Here is a 12,232-nt window from a genome sequence, read left to right as displayed (position 1 = left end):
AGTTGTCAAATGAAACCAAACGAATCGTGTCATACAGAAGAACTTCATCACATAGATGACGAAAAAAAAAGTTCGTGCACATATGTTGGCGTTCGAAATATATGTGTCATGTGAGAGAGTGAGAACGACATTTCAAAAGTCAACAATCGAACGAATGAAAAAAGACTTTACTTCCACATCATGTGCATTCTCTCTCTAACACTCTCTCCATCTTTCTGTGCCTCGCTCGCTCTTTGGCTTATGGAACGCAATTTTTGACAGATCACTTGCTGCACGCACACATACATCCACCAATAGATAATCAAAATATTAACTACACATTGGGAAATTGTTTGTATTGACAAGCGGGACTAGCTAAATGTGAAGAAAAACAACAACGAAATGTGAGAGAAACACATTACGGGACACCAGCAAAAAGAAAAAAAATAAATAAGAAGAAGAAGAATCGAAATAAAAACGAATTATAATAAGTTCGGTGTAAAAGCAAACAGAAGAAGAAAAAAAAATAGGCAAAAAACGAGAAAAGTATTTGTTGTGGCTGCTGCTGTCGTCGATTGGTGTGTTTTCATTTGTTTTGTGGCCGATGTAATCGTAATCGCCTCTTCGTATTGGCATTCTCGCCACACACACAGCCAGTCCCATTTCAGTGAGTTTCGATTGATTCGATGGTTTGATTACAGAAGAGAAAAAAAAACATAACAATTCATCACTAGACATCGTTTTATTTGCCCAATTCCATTGCATTCAGTTGGCTGTTTCTGGATTTGACGTTGAATTATTGACAATTTTCTGGAGAAAAAAAAAGACTGCGTACTAATTCCATTGGTCAAACACAATCCAAAACATATTCGTGCATATTTGCTGCAGAGAAAAACAAAACCAATTTCCCTCTCTGTGTTTTTCCCTGTATGTTGTGCAATCGTGTGTGTGGATCGTGTAACATTGCGATTTAACTCGATATCATAGTTTTATTTCATATCAAAAAGGTGAATCGAATTTTTCTTCTTTATTTCGGTGTGTGCTTAGAGACAATAGTGCGGTTTTTGTGGTGTGACATTTCAATGTAACAAAAGGAAAAAAAACCCACACATTTGAGTGGCGCGCGCGAGAGTTAAACATTTGGGCCTATCTTTCATGGTCATGAAACCATTTATTTTGTATTTCAATTAGTGCATTTGATGTTATTTCGGATGCTGATAATATGAATTGCTGGCATCAAAAACCGGAATTACAACCAAAACAAAACATTTGAACAGCAACCACATTTTTATTTTGGTGCAAATCGTAGAAACGTAGCTCGACACGATGCAGAAGTCGATGAGTGGAAAAATAATAACTGAAATCGAAGAGTGTGTACGGAACAATGTAACGTGGCAAAAATTGCCAATACACTTGAAGCAGGTAAACAAATTCAGAAAATTCTTTTTCTCTCGTTTCGTCTTCAGTATTTTGTTTTTTATTGTGTCTGTAATTAGTGGGCCACCGCATCATTCTCACATTCATAATTCAATGGAATGTGTTGAATGAGGAGAGAAAAACGACAAACACACACATTTTGTGTTGTCCGATTTTTTTTTTGTTTGTGTGTTTGTCATTTCGTTGTCGACTCGCCGTTTGAATCGGCCGCGTTAATGTGTGTGTGTGTATATGGTGTGCTCAAGTGCAGCAATTTAATATTGTTCTAGTTTCCTTTCTTTCTCTCTCTCTTTTCTCTCTCTCTCTCTTACCATAAATAACGATGCCGTTGTTCTAAAGACAATGTGTTTGTTTTTCTCGTGCTCGCTATTGTGCATCTGATCGAATGACATACGCAATGTGAAGGCGGGGAAGAAAAATAAGAAATGTCTTTTGATACCATCAAATCACAAAGACACTGCTGACTAACAAAATATAAGGCGCCTTAAAAACAAAGGATTAATGCGAGACCATCATTTGCTCGAGCGTTCAAAATGTCAATAAAATGGAACAAAAGACAGAAAAACACAATGAAATTCGTCGTACGTCATTCACGAAAATTCAAGCAAGCGCCAAGATAAAAGCGACACAAACACACAAAGGATCAAAAGCTGTTAGCACAATGCAATTTACGAAAGCAACCATGAATCAATGTTTACGTTGAAGTGTTCAAAGCTAGAAATGTGCGATGCCGTCACATCGCATTTCGCCATTCGTTTCTCCAAGCACATATTTTCTTCTTTAATCCGGATGTGTGTGATGTTTTCTTTTTGTTGTTTTCACGGCTTTTGGTTGAGTTCAGCTTATTTCCAAAGCCAATGTTATTTCATCGCACCATTTTCACAACAACAACAACGACGACTGTGACAGTGTGGCTGATTGTATTCGCAGGCATTGAGCGAACGTATCAGCCAATTAATCGAGTGTTCGAAATCAATCGATAATACTAAAAGTTCATGTTTGTTTACTGGAAATTGAGTTTTCCTGTTTCGTCATTCTTTGAAATTAGTTTTCAACGTTTTTTGTTCTTCCCTCTCTCCCTCTCTCCCTCTCTCTCTCTCTCTCTCTCTGTGTGTGTGTGTGTGTGCTCGAAATTGTTGAATTCCGGTGTACGGTATCGAATGCAAGCTTAATGCCATACGGCACATTACAAACGTGCATCAGATTGCCATCGTATACAAATAGACTTGTGTCGACAATTTTGTTGTGGTAATTTATTATTAAATATGACATTCAGTGATAGATGATGAAGCAAAATGTCATATCGAAGAGATGCCAAACCAGCGAGAAGTTTGCTGGCTAAATTACTGCTTACTGCGTACATGAAATCGCGTGATACTGCAAACACTGCTGATTTGATTTGTGTGTGTATTTGGATGTGATGTTGTTGTCGTTGGTTCTTTTTTCTCCCTTTATTATTAAATTTGATGAAAGGATGCTTGACTTGAAGCGCACGCGAATCATAATAATAATTACGTTAAACAATAAATATTGCAGTAGTTTTTTTCCGTTTAATAAGTAGCCATTAAGTCTTTATCGGATTATTCAAAATTAATTGCTTTTGGAATTTGAAATCCTTTTTGAGCTCTGCCCGCATCATCGAAATGGCGAAGCTTAATGCTGTTAAATCCAACGTCCATTTTCTATCACTGCAGAATGCTAAATGAGAACAGGGCATATGTGGAAAAACAGCGGGCGCGAGAAAGAGAGAGAGAGAGAGACAAAGAATGAACAGTTAAATTGAATATGCTTGAGAGGGGGCCCGGTCATAAATTAAGTGATTCTCATCTTAAGAGCAATTGAAAACTACTCCAACGCACGATTTGTGGGCGTATTTAATTAGGCTTGATTGCATTACCACGCCCGAATCGCGCGGAGAGCAAACTTTGCCACTTGTCCTACGTGAAAAACACTAATTCCAATAAGCTCCGCAAACAGCCATCCAATTTAAATTTGTGTATGTTTAGCGATTTTTTAGTTATTTGCCAAAATCGGAATCGATTATGGATTTATGCCTCAATCCTTGACTATGGCCGTATTAATGCTATAACGGCGCGATAAAGTGCTATAGGCGCACATAATATACAGCGTCCGAAACCCTCCGCATGAATTATGATAATTTTATTTGTTTCTGTTTGGTTTTCGTGTTCCTCATGCCCCATTTCAATAAATTGTGTTTTTTGTGTATATGCTACTTAAATGGTTGATATACATTTTCTTCTGTGCTCTTCTCATCCTCAACTTAGGTCCTGAAAAGTTCAGAGAAAGATTACGAACGATTGTTGTTCAATTACAGTTTGAAAAATCAGCTGCGATTCAAGGGAAATCTAGGTAAGTTATTTACTCGACAAGAAATTGTCTTACATTAATCTCATGCACCGTAATGTTGCAAATGATGAGTTCTTCTTGTTATTGTTGCCGCTTATTTTAATGCAAATTATTTGTTATTGCTGCTGTTGCTGTTGTTATTCAGCGTTTTTTGTTTTCATTCGATTCTCTGTCAATCAAATGACAACATACATACTAAAAAAAATTCGAAGGGTACGTTTACATTTTGATGCGATATCAATTTGTGCCAGTGTTGAAACAAGAAAAAATAAAGTCACGCCGCGCGCGCACTTGTTCGCATCAAAAAAGTTACATCTTGAGCAAGTCTCATGTAGCAAGGTTGCACCACATAGCAAAAGCTGTGCTGATCTCTCTCGCTCTTCCATTTTGTAAAATGTCAGCACGTTCTCGTGTTTGTCAAGCTTTTATCATGTTCTCCTATGCCGAGTGATAAGATAACAAACATGAAATTCGTACGTTGAACAAGCCGGACTATAGCTCTCGCGCATTTCTAACCAAAGTAAAAAACAAAAAACAAACACAAACCATCACAAACATCATGTAGAATGGGATTGAAACAGACAAAAAAATTGTTGTAAAAAGCGTTAGAAGTGCGACTCAACAAGAAAAAGAGATGTCCGATTAAAAAACAGTAACAAAATTGACATTTAATTCAATTTGATATTTATAAACAGCGACTACATGTGAAATAGAGCTACAACAAAAACAACGAAAAATGATTTAAACGAATGACCTACGAATGATGATTTTTTCTCGATCTCTGTCCCCTGCATACATCTCCCCAATGTGACTTTTTGCTGCTGCCATTCAACCATATCTCAATTTGTTTCCATTACGCAAATAATAATTCGCTTTTTTTCTCGTTTGTTTGTGTTTTTTCCCCATTCGCTAATCTGATGCATTCCTTAATGTGCGTAATCTCTCATGCCCTACCCTTTTGCGGATTGATGGAAATGGAACGGAATATACAAACAAAAACAGTGCGACAAGTATTTCGTAATGAGCAACGATACTATGAACTGCTGGTGGACAAAAGTGTTACGTGCTTGTGCCTATTTCCATATCATTTAGCCGATATCATAACAAAGGGATTGCGTGTTACACCATTTAATTACTACATTGATGTACTCTGCTACTTACTCAAAAATGACCGAAGCTATGACACTCTACCAAATTTCACAGCCGCCGATTGTACGTAAACACAGAGTATTATCGTTTTTTTGTGTGTATATTTACTATTTGCATTTATTTTTAACGCACTCTTGATCTCCCTATTTTCCATTCTAATCGACTGAATGGAAATATGAATCATATTGTGTGAATGAAATCAAATGACGCCTTTTACATAACAACATCTTTTTTTTCATCTTCAATTTTTGTTTGTGTCTCGCGCATTCAATTTCTAGGCCTTCGAGTTCTTGGCATCGGACGAAATGAATACTTGGCGCTAATCAGTGAATTGAAAACAAATTCCACGAAATTATTCCGGAAGCCGAATCCATTGAATTTTTTGCCGAAATTTCCCGTCCGCATCAACATTGAACCATGGTGGAAAGTTGAAATTGGATACGTACTTGAGAGCGATGTCAAAGTATGATCAAAATATATTCAATTCTTAATCAATTTTCTTTAAATCCCATATAAAAAAAAGTACATATTTTCCTGTTCGCTTTTCTTCCAGTATATAAATGCGCCCGAAATAAGTGTTATCGATGATTTAATTGATTTTGGTTCGTTAACGGCTGGTAAATTGGATCATGAGGTACTGCAAAGTCTTTATCGAAAGGGCCTTATCTATTTGGATGTACCGATCAGCGGGTCGGATCAAATATGCATTCCACCGTTACGAAACTTTGTGATGAATCGTGTGAGTGGTGATTATTTCGAAAATTTACTGTACCAAATTTTCGTGTCAGCTGACGAGCACACAACCATTGCCGAATTGGCACAAATGCTACAAATCAATTTGGACACCGTAAAGCAGGCGGTGTCACTGTTTTGTCGATTAGGTTTTGCGCGCAAAAAAACTAACATCGACATACTAAATCAGCATCAAAGTTGGAATGATCGAACCATTGACAATAATCGCGTCGAAGTGACACCGTTGAATTTTCATGCGTTGCTCGTCAACGAAACCAATACCGGTCTAGTCAATAGCAATGGCGAAGCGGTGGCGGGCAGTGAAACGATGGGCAACACATCGTCACTGAACTCATCACCCAAATGCCAATCAACCAGTAGCAATCAAATTCAATCGATCGTCAATAATGATTCAACATCAAGTCCAGCCTCAGCAAAGCAAACATCACAATCCGAAGGTGTTAGCAATTCAAATGAATCGGATGGTAATATTAGTGATTTTTCAATAATAAGTCAAGTGCACGATTCAAATGGTAAATCAACGAAGAAAATGACGACATCGGACAGTCCAAACGATAGCGGTGAATTGGATGACAATTTGAATCAATCGGAAAAAGCATCGATTTTAGCATCACCAACAACACCAAATGTCGTTCGACGTGGCGGCAACGGTAAACGGGTTCTATTCTTGTTTGATGCCACGTTAACTGCCTTTCTTATGATGGGAAACCTTTCGCCGGTAAGTTTTGATTTCGATTCATATTCGCTTTGACGTCAAAATTTCATTCGACTCATGGAGAAATTAACAATCTTCATTCAAACGGAAAACTTGAAATTTTAATTTATGTCTTCATGTTTAGGGCCTAAAAAATCACGCCGTCACCATGTTCGAGGTGGGTAAACTGTGCGACGAGAGTCTCGATTCATTTCTGGGCGAATTGGAAAAGGTTTCACTTCTCGATGCCGAGGGCGAAGGAGAAGTTTCTCGCTATTTTGCACATGCTGTAAGTTCCACATGTAGTTCAACGAATATGTAGTTCATCATTTAATGATGCTAATTGAATTGTTTCTCTTACAATCACAAGGTGATTTTGCGCTCAACGATTATCGCTTTGCGAAATGTTCTTGAGGCTGGAATTGATTTGTTGCGACTCGAGTGCTTGGAAAGTTTGGACCACAAAACGCGTGATCGACTTCTTGACAAGAAGTACAAGTTAGTATTGTCACCAGCACCTTCGTAATTGTCTACTTACCCATTATGTTCTTCTTTATTCCGATCTGAACATGAATAGATTCATTATATCAGCGGCGCCGTTGACAAGCATGATTACAAATATATTTGCCATTCCATTTTTTGGACAATTTTTCAAAAGTTCCGACAATTCGCATATTTGGTCGAAACTATTTTATTATCACATGTCTGGCTATGGTCCACCAAGCCTACTACTTACAAAAGGTGAAGACATTTTTTTTTTCTTCAAAAATAAACTGCTATTTAATTAGATCGTCAAACAAAAATGTTTGTTTCGAACAACAATAGGTACTGTGCTGAAATCGTTGCCAAAATTCTTTTTGGGCTATGGAAAGCTACTAGTCACAATTGTTCATACCGATTCATATGTAATAAATTCGGAGAATTTCAAGAATCTAAACGATCAACTGAAAAATGGATGCGTTTTAGTCCAAGGTTATGGCATTCGAAATCCAGCTACCGTGCATTATGAGGCGTTCCCATTTAGCTATTCAGGTTGGTTTATCACATGGAATTGCTAGATTCTATAGGATTTCGCTTTGCAACAATCAATTTGAAAATAATTTTTTTAAAGCGGATGAAAATAGAAAAAAAAAAATGATTTCAAAACCATTGTTGTACTCTTCTAGATCCGACCAAACAAAAGTGGATGAATCACAAGGGTGTGCAAAAGCTTGAGGAGGTGTTGAATTTGAAAGAGACTTGTGGTTACATTACATTTGTGAATACCGGCGTGCCCGATATCGGGTGTGAACAGTACGATATGAATGTACATTTAGTGAAACCAAAACGATCGAGCACAAAGGCTCGACGCTCTTCACAAACACCAGCCGTTGTACAGCTACCAAATACCGATTACATTGTAAGTTTTTTTAGCTCATTATACTTTTTTTTTCTCGATTAAAAATCTGAAATCTCTATATATTTAAAAATCAATTAATATTTTGAATATCAAATGTGTAGCCAAATCCAGCGGCAAAGAATCTAGCTGAGCTAGCATCACCGATGGATGGTTCCGAGATCACAAGCTTTAATATTGCCAAAAATTTGCCGAATCTATCATTAAAATCGCCGGACGAGAATCACTTTGCCATTACACCGCAGAATCAGCCGCCGGCCAATGTCTATCGAAGCGATGATTGCAACGAAATACTTGCCAAAGAGTTGGAACAACTGAACGAACCTAAAACCGGCGATCGGTCACCGGACGATAGTGAACGTTGCCATTTGGTTTCACAATCGTCCATCGAAATTGAGATTTGTGACACGGACAAAAACGATGATTTAAACTCGATTCAAGAGGAACCCGAATCCATTGGAGAGGTACATTTTTCGGCAAAAAAAAAACAAATCAAGAGTAATGAAATTTAATTTTTTCCACTATTAGGAATGGACAATTTTGGATGTTCATTTCGGTGTTCCTCTGTTCGACATCGATTGCAATACGAGAATTTGCGAAAATTTAGTCAAAAACTTATGCGATGATCGAATGTAAGTGAATCAAATAAGCCTCCTATATTTCAATGAATTATGAATTTCTCTCCTTCATTTTGTCAGATTGGAGAAATTGCCTGCCATCAATGATGTGATGAACAAAAAATTCTTGAAATTCGTGTCACAATGTCTGGTAGGTCACACACTTTGCATCGAATTCATTTGCTTCTTTTTTTTTACTTTTTTTTGTACACTTTCAGCACTTCGAAAATGAGAATATGGAACAAGTGAAATTCGGCAAACTTTTGCCACCACCTCGGATCAATTTGTGCTTTGAAAATGGCAAAGTTTGCTATTGGAAATGAAAACAATGTTTTGTTTTTTTTACTAAATTATTCGATTAAAATAGTGCTCAAAGAATTTTACATTGTTATTGAATCTGATTGGAAGATGTTTGGTGGGAATGAATAACGCTAGAGGTGCAAGACCAAAGAAGACGATGAACGGCATTTAAATGTCAAAATTTATTTATTTTTTTGTTTCATCGCAATCCATTCCAAAAAAAAATAACGCAAATAATTTTATTTTTTATGAAGTTTATTAATTTTTTTTTTTTTCGTTTTTATTTTGAAATTGTGATCGAATTTTTGCGTTTGAAAAAAAGAAAGAAAGAAATTCCAATTTCATTTGCAAAGTCTTCTTTTTCCTAAGCAATTTTATGGACATTTATTGATTAATGTAGACAAAACCACGTATTTTAGACGAACTGACATAAATGAAACATTTCCAGTGCGATTGTTTGCTATTGCCAAGCGCATGTTTCATTATTACAGAGAAAGAGAGAAATTAAGTTTGAAAAACAAATGAAAATACAGAAGACACAAAATGTACACAAATATCAAACGAATCAAAATAAATACGTTCAGATGAAATGTACTTAAAACAAATTTTGGAGATTTTTTCATTCAATTTGTTACTATAATTTTAGTTAGAGCATATTTTCTTAATTCAGTAAATAAAATAAAGTACGATAAAGGTGAAAAAAATGGAAAAAGATGGCAAAAATAGGTGATTGTTCTTCGATCGGAATATCTTTGCTTGGATCGAAGTGATGATGTGATTTTAATTCTTGATGGTTGTAAGTATATACCGAAACTCTGGGTTTCCGTTTGGTATCGTTGAATTTGACAAAATGTCAAATTCCAAGGAAGAAACTGTTAGTTTGTCTGTTTTTTTCACTTTATCTCAGTTTGTCAGTTATTCCATCTTCTCGGTGATCAAGATGCGGCAATAAAACGAATTTTCCTTGATGATAATCAAAGTAAAATTTTCATAAAAAAAGTTGAATCTTTTGTCATCGCAATCAATGATGACGACCTTGATTTTACCTAAGCGGAGGCCACTTCAAATACCGTGTTAATTTTCGTGAAATGGCCGGTAATTTAATCATTCAATTTCACAATGGATTAAAATGTTTTAATGGAATCGATGCAGTTGAATAAATGCAATTACTTACCCGGTAAAATCAGTGTATCAACCATAAAATGTACCAACCAGTTGTACCCATTATTCGCAAAACAAAGACGTTCAATTTTCTACTTATATATAGTACATGTTTTTTAATGTGGTTTTTCATTTTATTTATGTGGAACATTCTTTGCAAATATTTACATCAATCTGATAAGTTGGTTCAAAATGTTCAAAATAAAATGGTATTTGATCGGAACAATAAAGAAATGAATGCTGATGTGAACATTTGCATGCTCTTAAGCCATTACGCCAATAAATTTTGGTAGTTTAAATGTTTGCAGGAATTGTATGTGTTGTTGAATTTTTTTTTTCATTCTTTTTCGCATCATATATTGACTTTCATTTGATATTTTAATGTGTACAGTTTAACATGTTTCAATAATTACACGATTATTATATATTATTTAACTAAACGACTAATTAAATCCAATCAACCCCAAAATGCCACGGGAGAACAACCGAATATAAAAAAATAGCTAATGATTGAATCGGATATTGGATTGATTCACACTGATTCATTTTAAATTTTCTCCAAACGATTGTTCTCTGGATAATACACCATTTGATTTTTCAGCGATCGCCTTTTGGAATGAGCAGTTTCATTTGAATTTGAAGATGCAAATCATTGTCGCGTGTGTGATATGTTTGTGTGTGAGATCATGTGAGCGAAGAAAAAAAGCGCAGAATTTTGGTTAGAAATACTTTTTGTTCGATTACATCGATTTCGAGTGGATCACTTGAGACACCTTTTACACACAAAAACAAAGTGACCAAACACTGATGGGTTTTATGATGGATTTGTTGGTCGTACAAACACGGCATTGATTCGCCCTAGCTATTTTTTTTTCTTAGGCATTTTGGCTCTGCTCGTAAATTATTAAATTTTTGTTGTTGTTGTTGTTGTTTTTTATTTGTTGAAAAGAAACATTATGATTGAACTGGTTTTTTGAATTGTGCTGAACAAATCAAATAAAAACTAGACATTTTTTTATGTGTTGTTGATGTTGTATTAAAATGCTTAGATTTTGTCGCCCATTTTAATTCTTGATGTCATATAAATGCCGACAATCAAACCGAACAAACCAATGGCTGATCCGAAAATTTCGACAATCAAAATTTTCACAAACAAATTTGGATTGGCTGCATCAGCTAAGGCCGCACCAGAGCCAACCACACCGACCGCATAGCCGCAGAACAAATTCACCAAACCAACAGCCAATCCGGAACCGAACATCAAGTAACCACCGGTCCAATTGTTATAGTAAATCTGTTGTGAATTGGGATCCGAATTGATGGAGCCCAAATGGAATTCTTCCATGCTGCCCGTCAATACGATGGCCGTGATTAAACCGTAAATGGCAACAGCCTCACAGAAAATGACGGAGATGAGATTTTTCGTTTTAATACGGGGTGCCTTCACACCGCCACCAATAATGCTAACGCCAGTCGTGTAAATGCCCATGGCAGCACCGACCACCGACAATGCAACAGCCATTGCAATACCAATTGAGGCCCACATATAGGGCGATGTTTCGCTCAAAAACCAGGCAACACTGACACGTTCACCTTTTCCCGTCAGCACATGATACAATATTAGAATTGTTGACACTGAGAGCAGCGTTGCTCCAAACGAATATCCTAATATGTAACGCATTTTGGATCGGCTTTTATGTGGTCTTTTCTCTGCCTATCAATATTAGTCACTCGAAAGCTGGCTTTGATGTCTTGTTCTTTTTTTTTTACGGTCAAACTGTTGAGAAAAACATATATTTTATGCGATTAAAAATTGCGTTGGCATCAATTCACTGGGCAAATCAATTTAAAATCATTAAATTCATTAATATTTACCTAATTTCCGATGATTTTACTACCGAAAATATCAATATTTGATGGACTGGTAATGATTTTTGTGGCGACCGTAGTTGAAAATGAAAAACCTTCTTATGTTATTTCATGTGACAGCAGCAAAACGATACGAAAATCATGTGATGAGATTGCGCACAATACAAACAAACCATTTCTTTGATGGTGTTGGTGCGGCAGAAGCGCCATCATTGCTGTCAACGACCAAGTGTCAAACATTTGAATGGAGCATAAATGAATGTTAAAGATAACGTACCGTCTCCATTTCACAATGGAAATGGGCCAACGCGTCTCATCAATCATTTCATCAGATTTTTATTTTTCAAGTTTGAATCAATCGAATTAGAAATGAAAGAAATGAGACATAATTGATTTGAATAGATCGAACGTATGGCCAAAAAAAAATATTATTCGTTTGATTTTTGGCTAAATTAAAACACATTTTCCCAATTTTCACATTAAATAAAAAAAAATTGTATTTATTTTCTA

At 36.1% G+C, this 12,232-nt stretch overlaps 2 protein-coding genes across 7 annotated transcripts; one reads left to right on the top strand and one right to left on the bottom strand.

Annotated features, from left to right (window-relative positions):
* Positions 1 to 9,297, top strand: LOC129577156 (protein FAM91A1). 6 transcript variants are annotated; one of them, XM_055463715.1, is made up of 16 exons: positions 252 to 646; positions 749 to 986; positions 1,171 to 1,401; positions 3,702 to 3,786; positions 4,786 to 4,995; positions 5,211 to 5,395; positions 5,486 to 6,403; positions 6,525 to 6,668; positions 6,750 to 6,877; positions 6,957 to 7,120; positions 7,205 to 7,411; positions 7,546 to 7,778; positions 7,880 to 8,239; positions 8,304 to 8,407; positions 8,474 to 8,543; positions 8,611 to 9,297. In XM_055463715.1, the coding sequence occupies exons 3-16, from the start codon at positions 1,306 to 1,308 to the stop codon at positions 8,713 to 8,715; spliced, it is 3,009 nt and encodes a 1,002-aa protein (XP_055319690.1). In that variant the 5' UTR covers positions 252 to 646; positions 749 to 986; positions 1,171 to 1,305; the 3' UTR covers positions 8,716 to 9,297. The 6 variants fall into 6 exon arrangements, with proteins under 6 accessions (XP_055319689.1, XP_055319690.1, XP_055319691.1 ...); XM_055463716.1 differs by lacking the exon at positions 749 to 986 and having other exon boundaries at positions 252 to 557; XM_055463712.1 differs by lacking the exon at positions 749 to 986.
* A 644-nt stretch (positions 9,298 to 9,941) lies between these two features.
* LOC129577157 (V-type proton ATPase 21 kDa proteolipid subunit c'') lies at positions 9,942 to 11,885 on the bottom strand. The gene is made up of 2 exons (XM_055463717.1): positions 11,729 to 11,885; positions 9,942 to 11,630 (listed from the first exon to the last, which is right to left on the bottom strand). Exon 2 carries the CDS (start codon positions 11,532 to 11,534, stop codon positions 10,899 to 10,901), a length of 636 nt encoding a protein of 211 aa, XP_055319692.1. The 5' UTR covers positions 11,535 to 11,630; positions 11,729 to 11,885; the 3' UTR covers positions 9,942 to 10,898.
* Positions 11,886 to 12,232: the final 347 nt, after the last annotated feature.

The sequence above is a fragment of the Sitodiplosis mosellana genome, unplaced genomic scaffold (genome assembly GCF_009176505.1).
Source record: "Sitodiplosis mosellana isolate CC-2019 unplaced genomic scaffold, AAFC_SMos_1.0 Smas_scaffold_6197, whole genome shotgun sequence".
In the NCBI taxonomy this organism is placed as follows: domain Eukaryota; kingdom Metazoa; phylum Arthropoda; class Insecta; order Diptera; family Cecidomyiidae; genus Sitodiplosis; species Sitodiplosis mosellana.
This window is presented reverse-complemented; position numbering and strand designations above follow the sequence as displayed.

Bases quoted from the DNA above. Each gene is read 5' to 3' on its own strand.
- LOC129577157 (XM_055463717.1), bottom strand. From the start codon at position 11,534: ATGCGTTACATATTAGGATATTCGTTTGGAGCAACGCTGCTCTCAGTG.
- LOC129577156 (XM_055463714.1), top strand. From the start codon at position 1,306: ATGCAGAAGTCGATGAGTGGAAAAATAATAACTGAAATCGAAGAGTGT. The intron at 5,396-5,485 runs GTATGATCAAAA...CTTTTCTTCCAG, and splicing joins TACTTGAGAGCGATGTCAAA to TATATAAATGCGCCCGAAAT. The intron at 8,408-8,473 runs GTAAGTGAATCA...TCATTTTGTCAG, and splicing joins AACTTATGCGATGATCGAAT to ATTGGAGAAATTGCCTGCCA.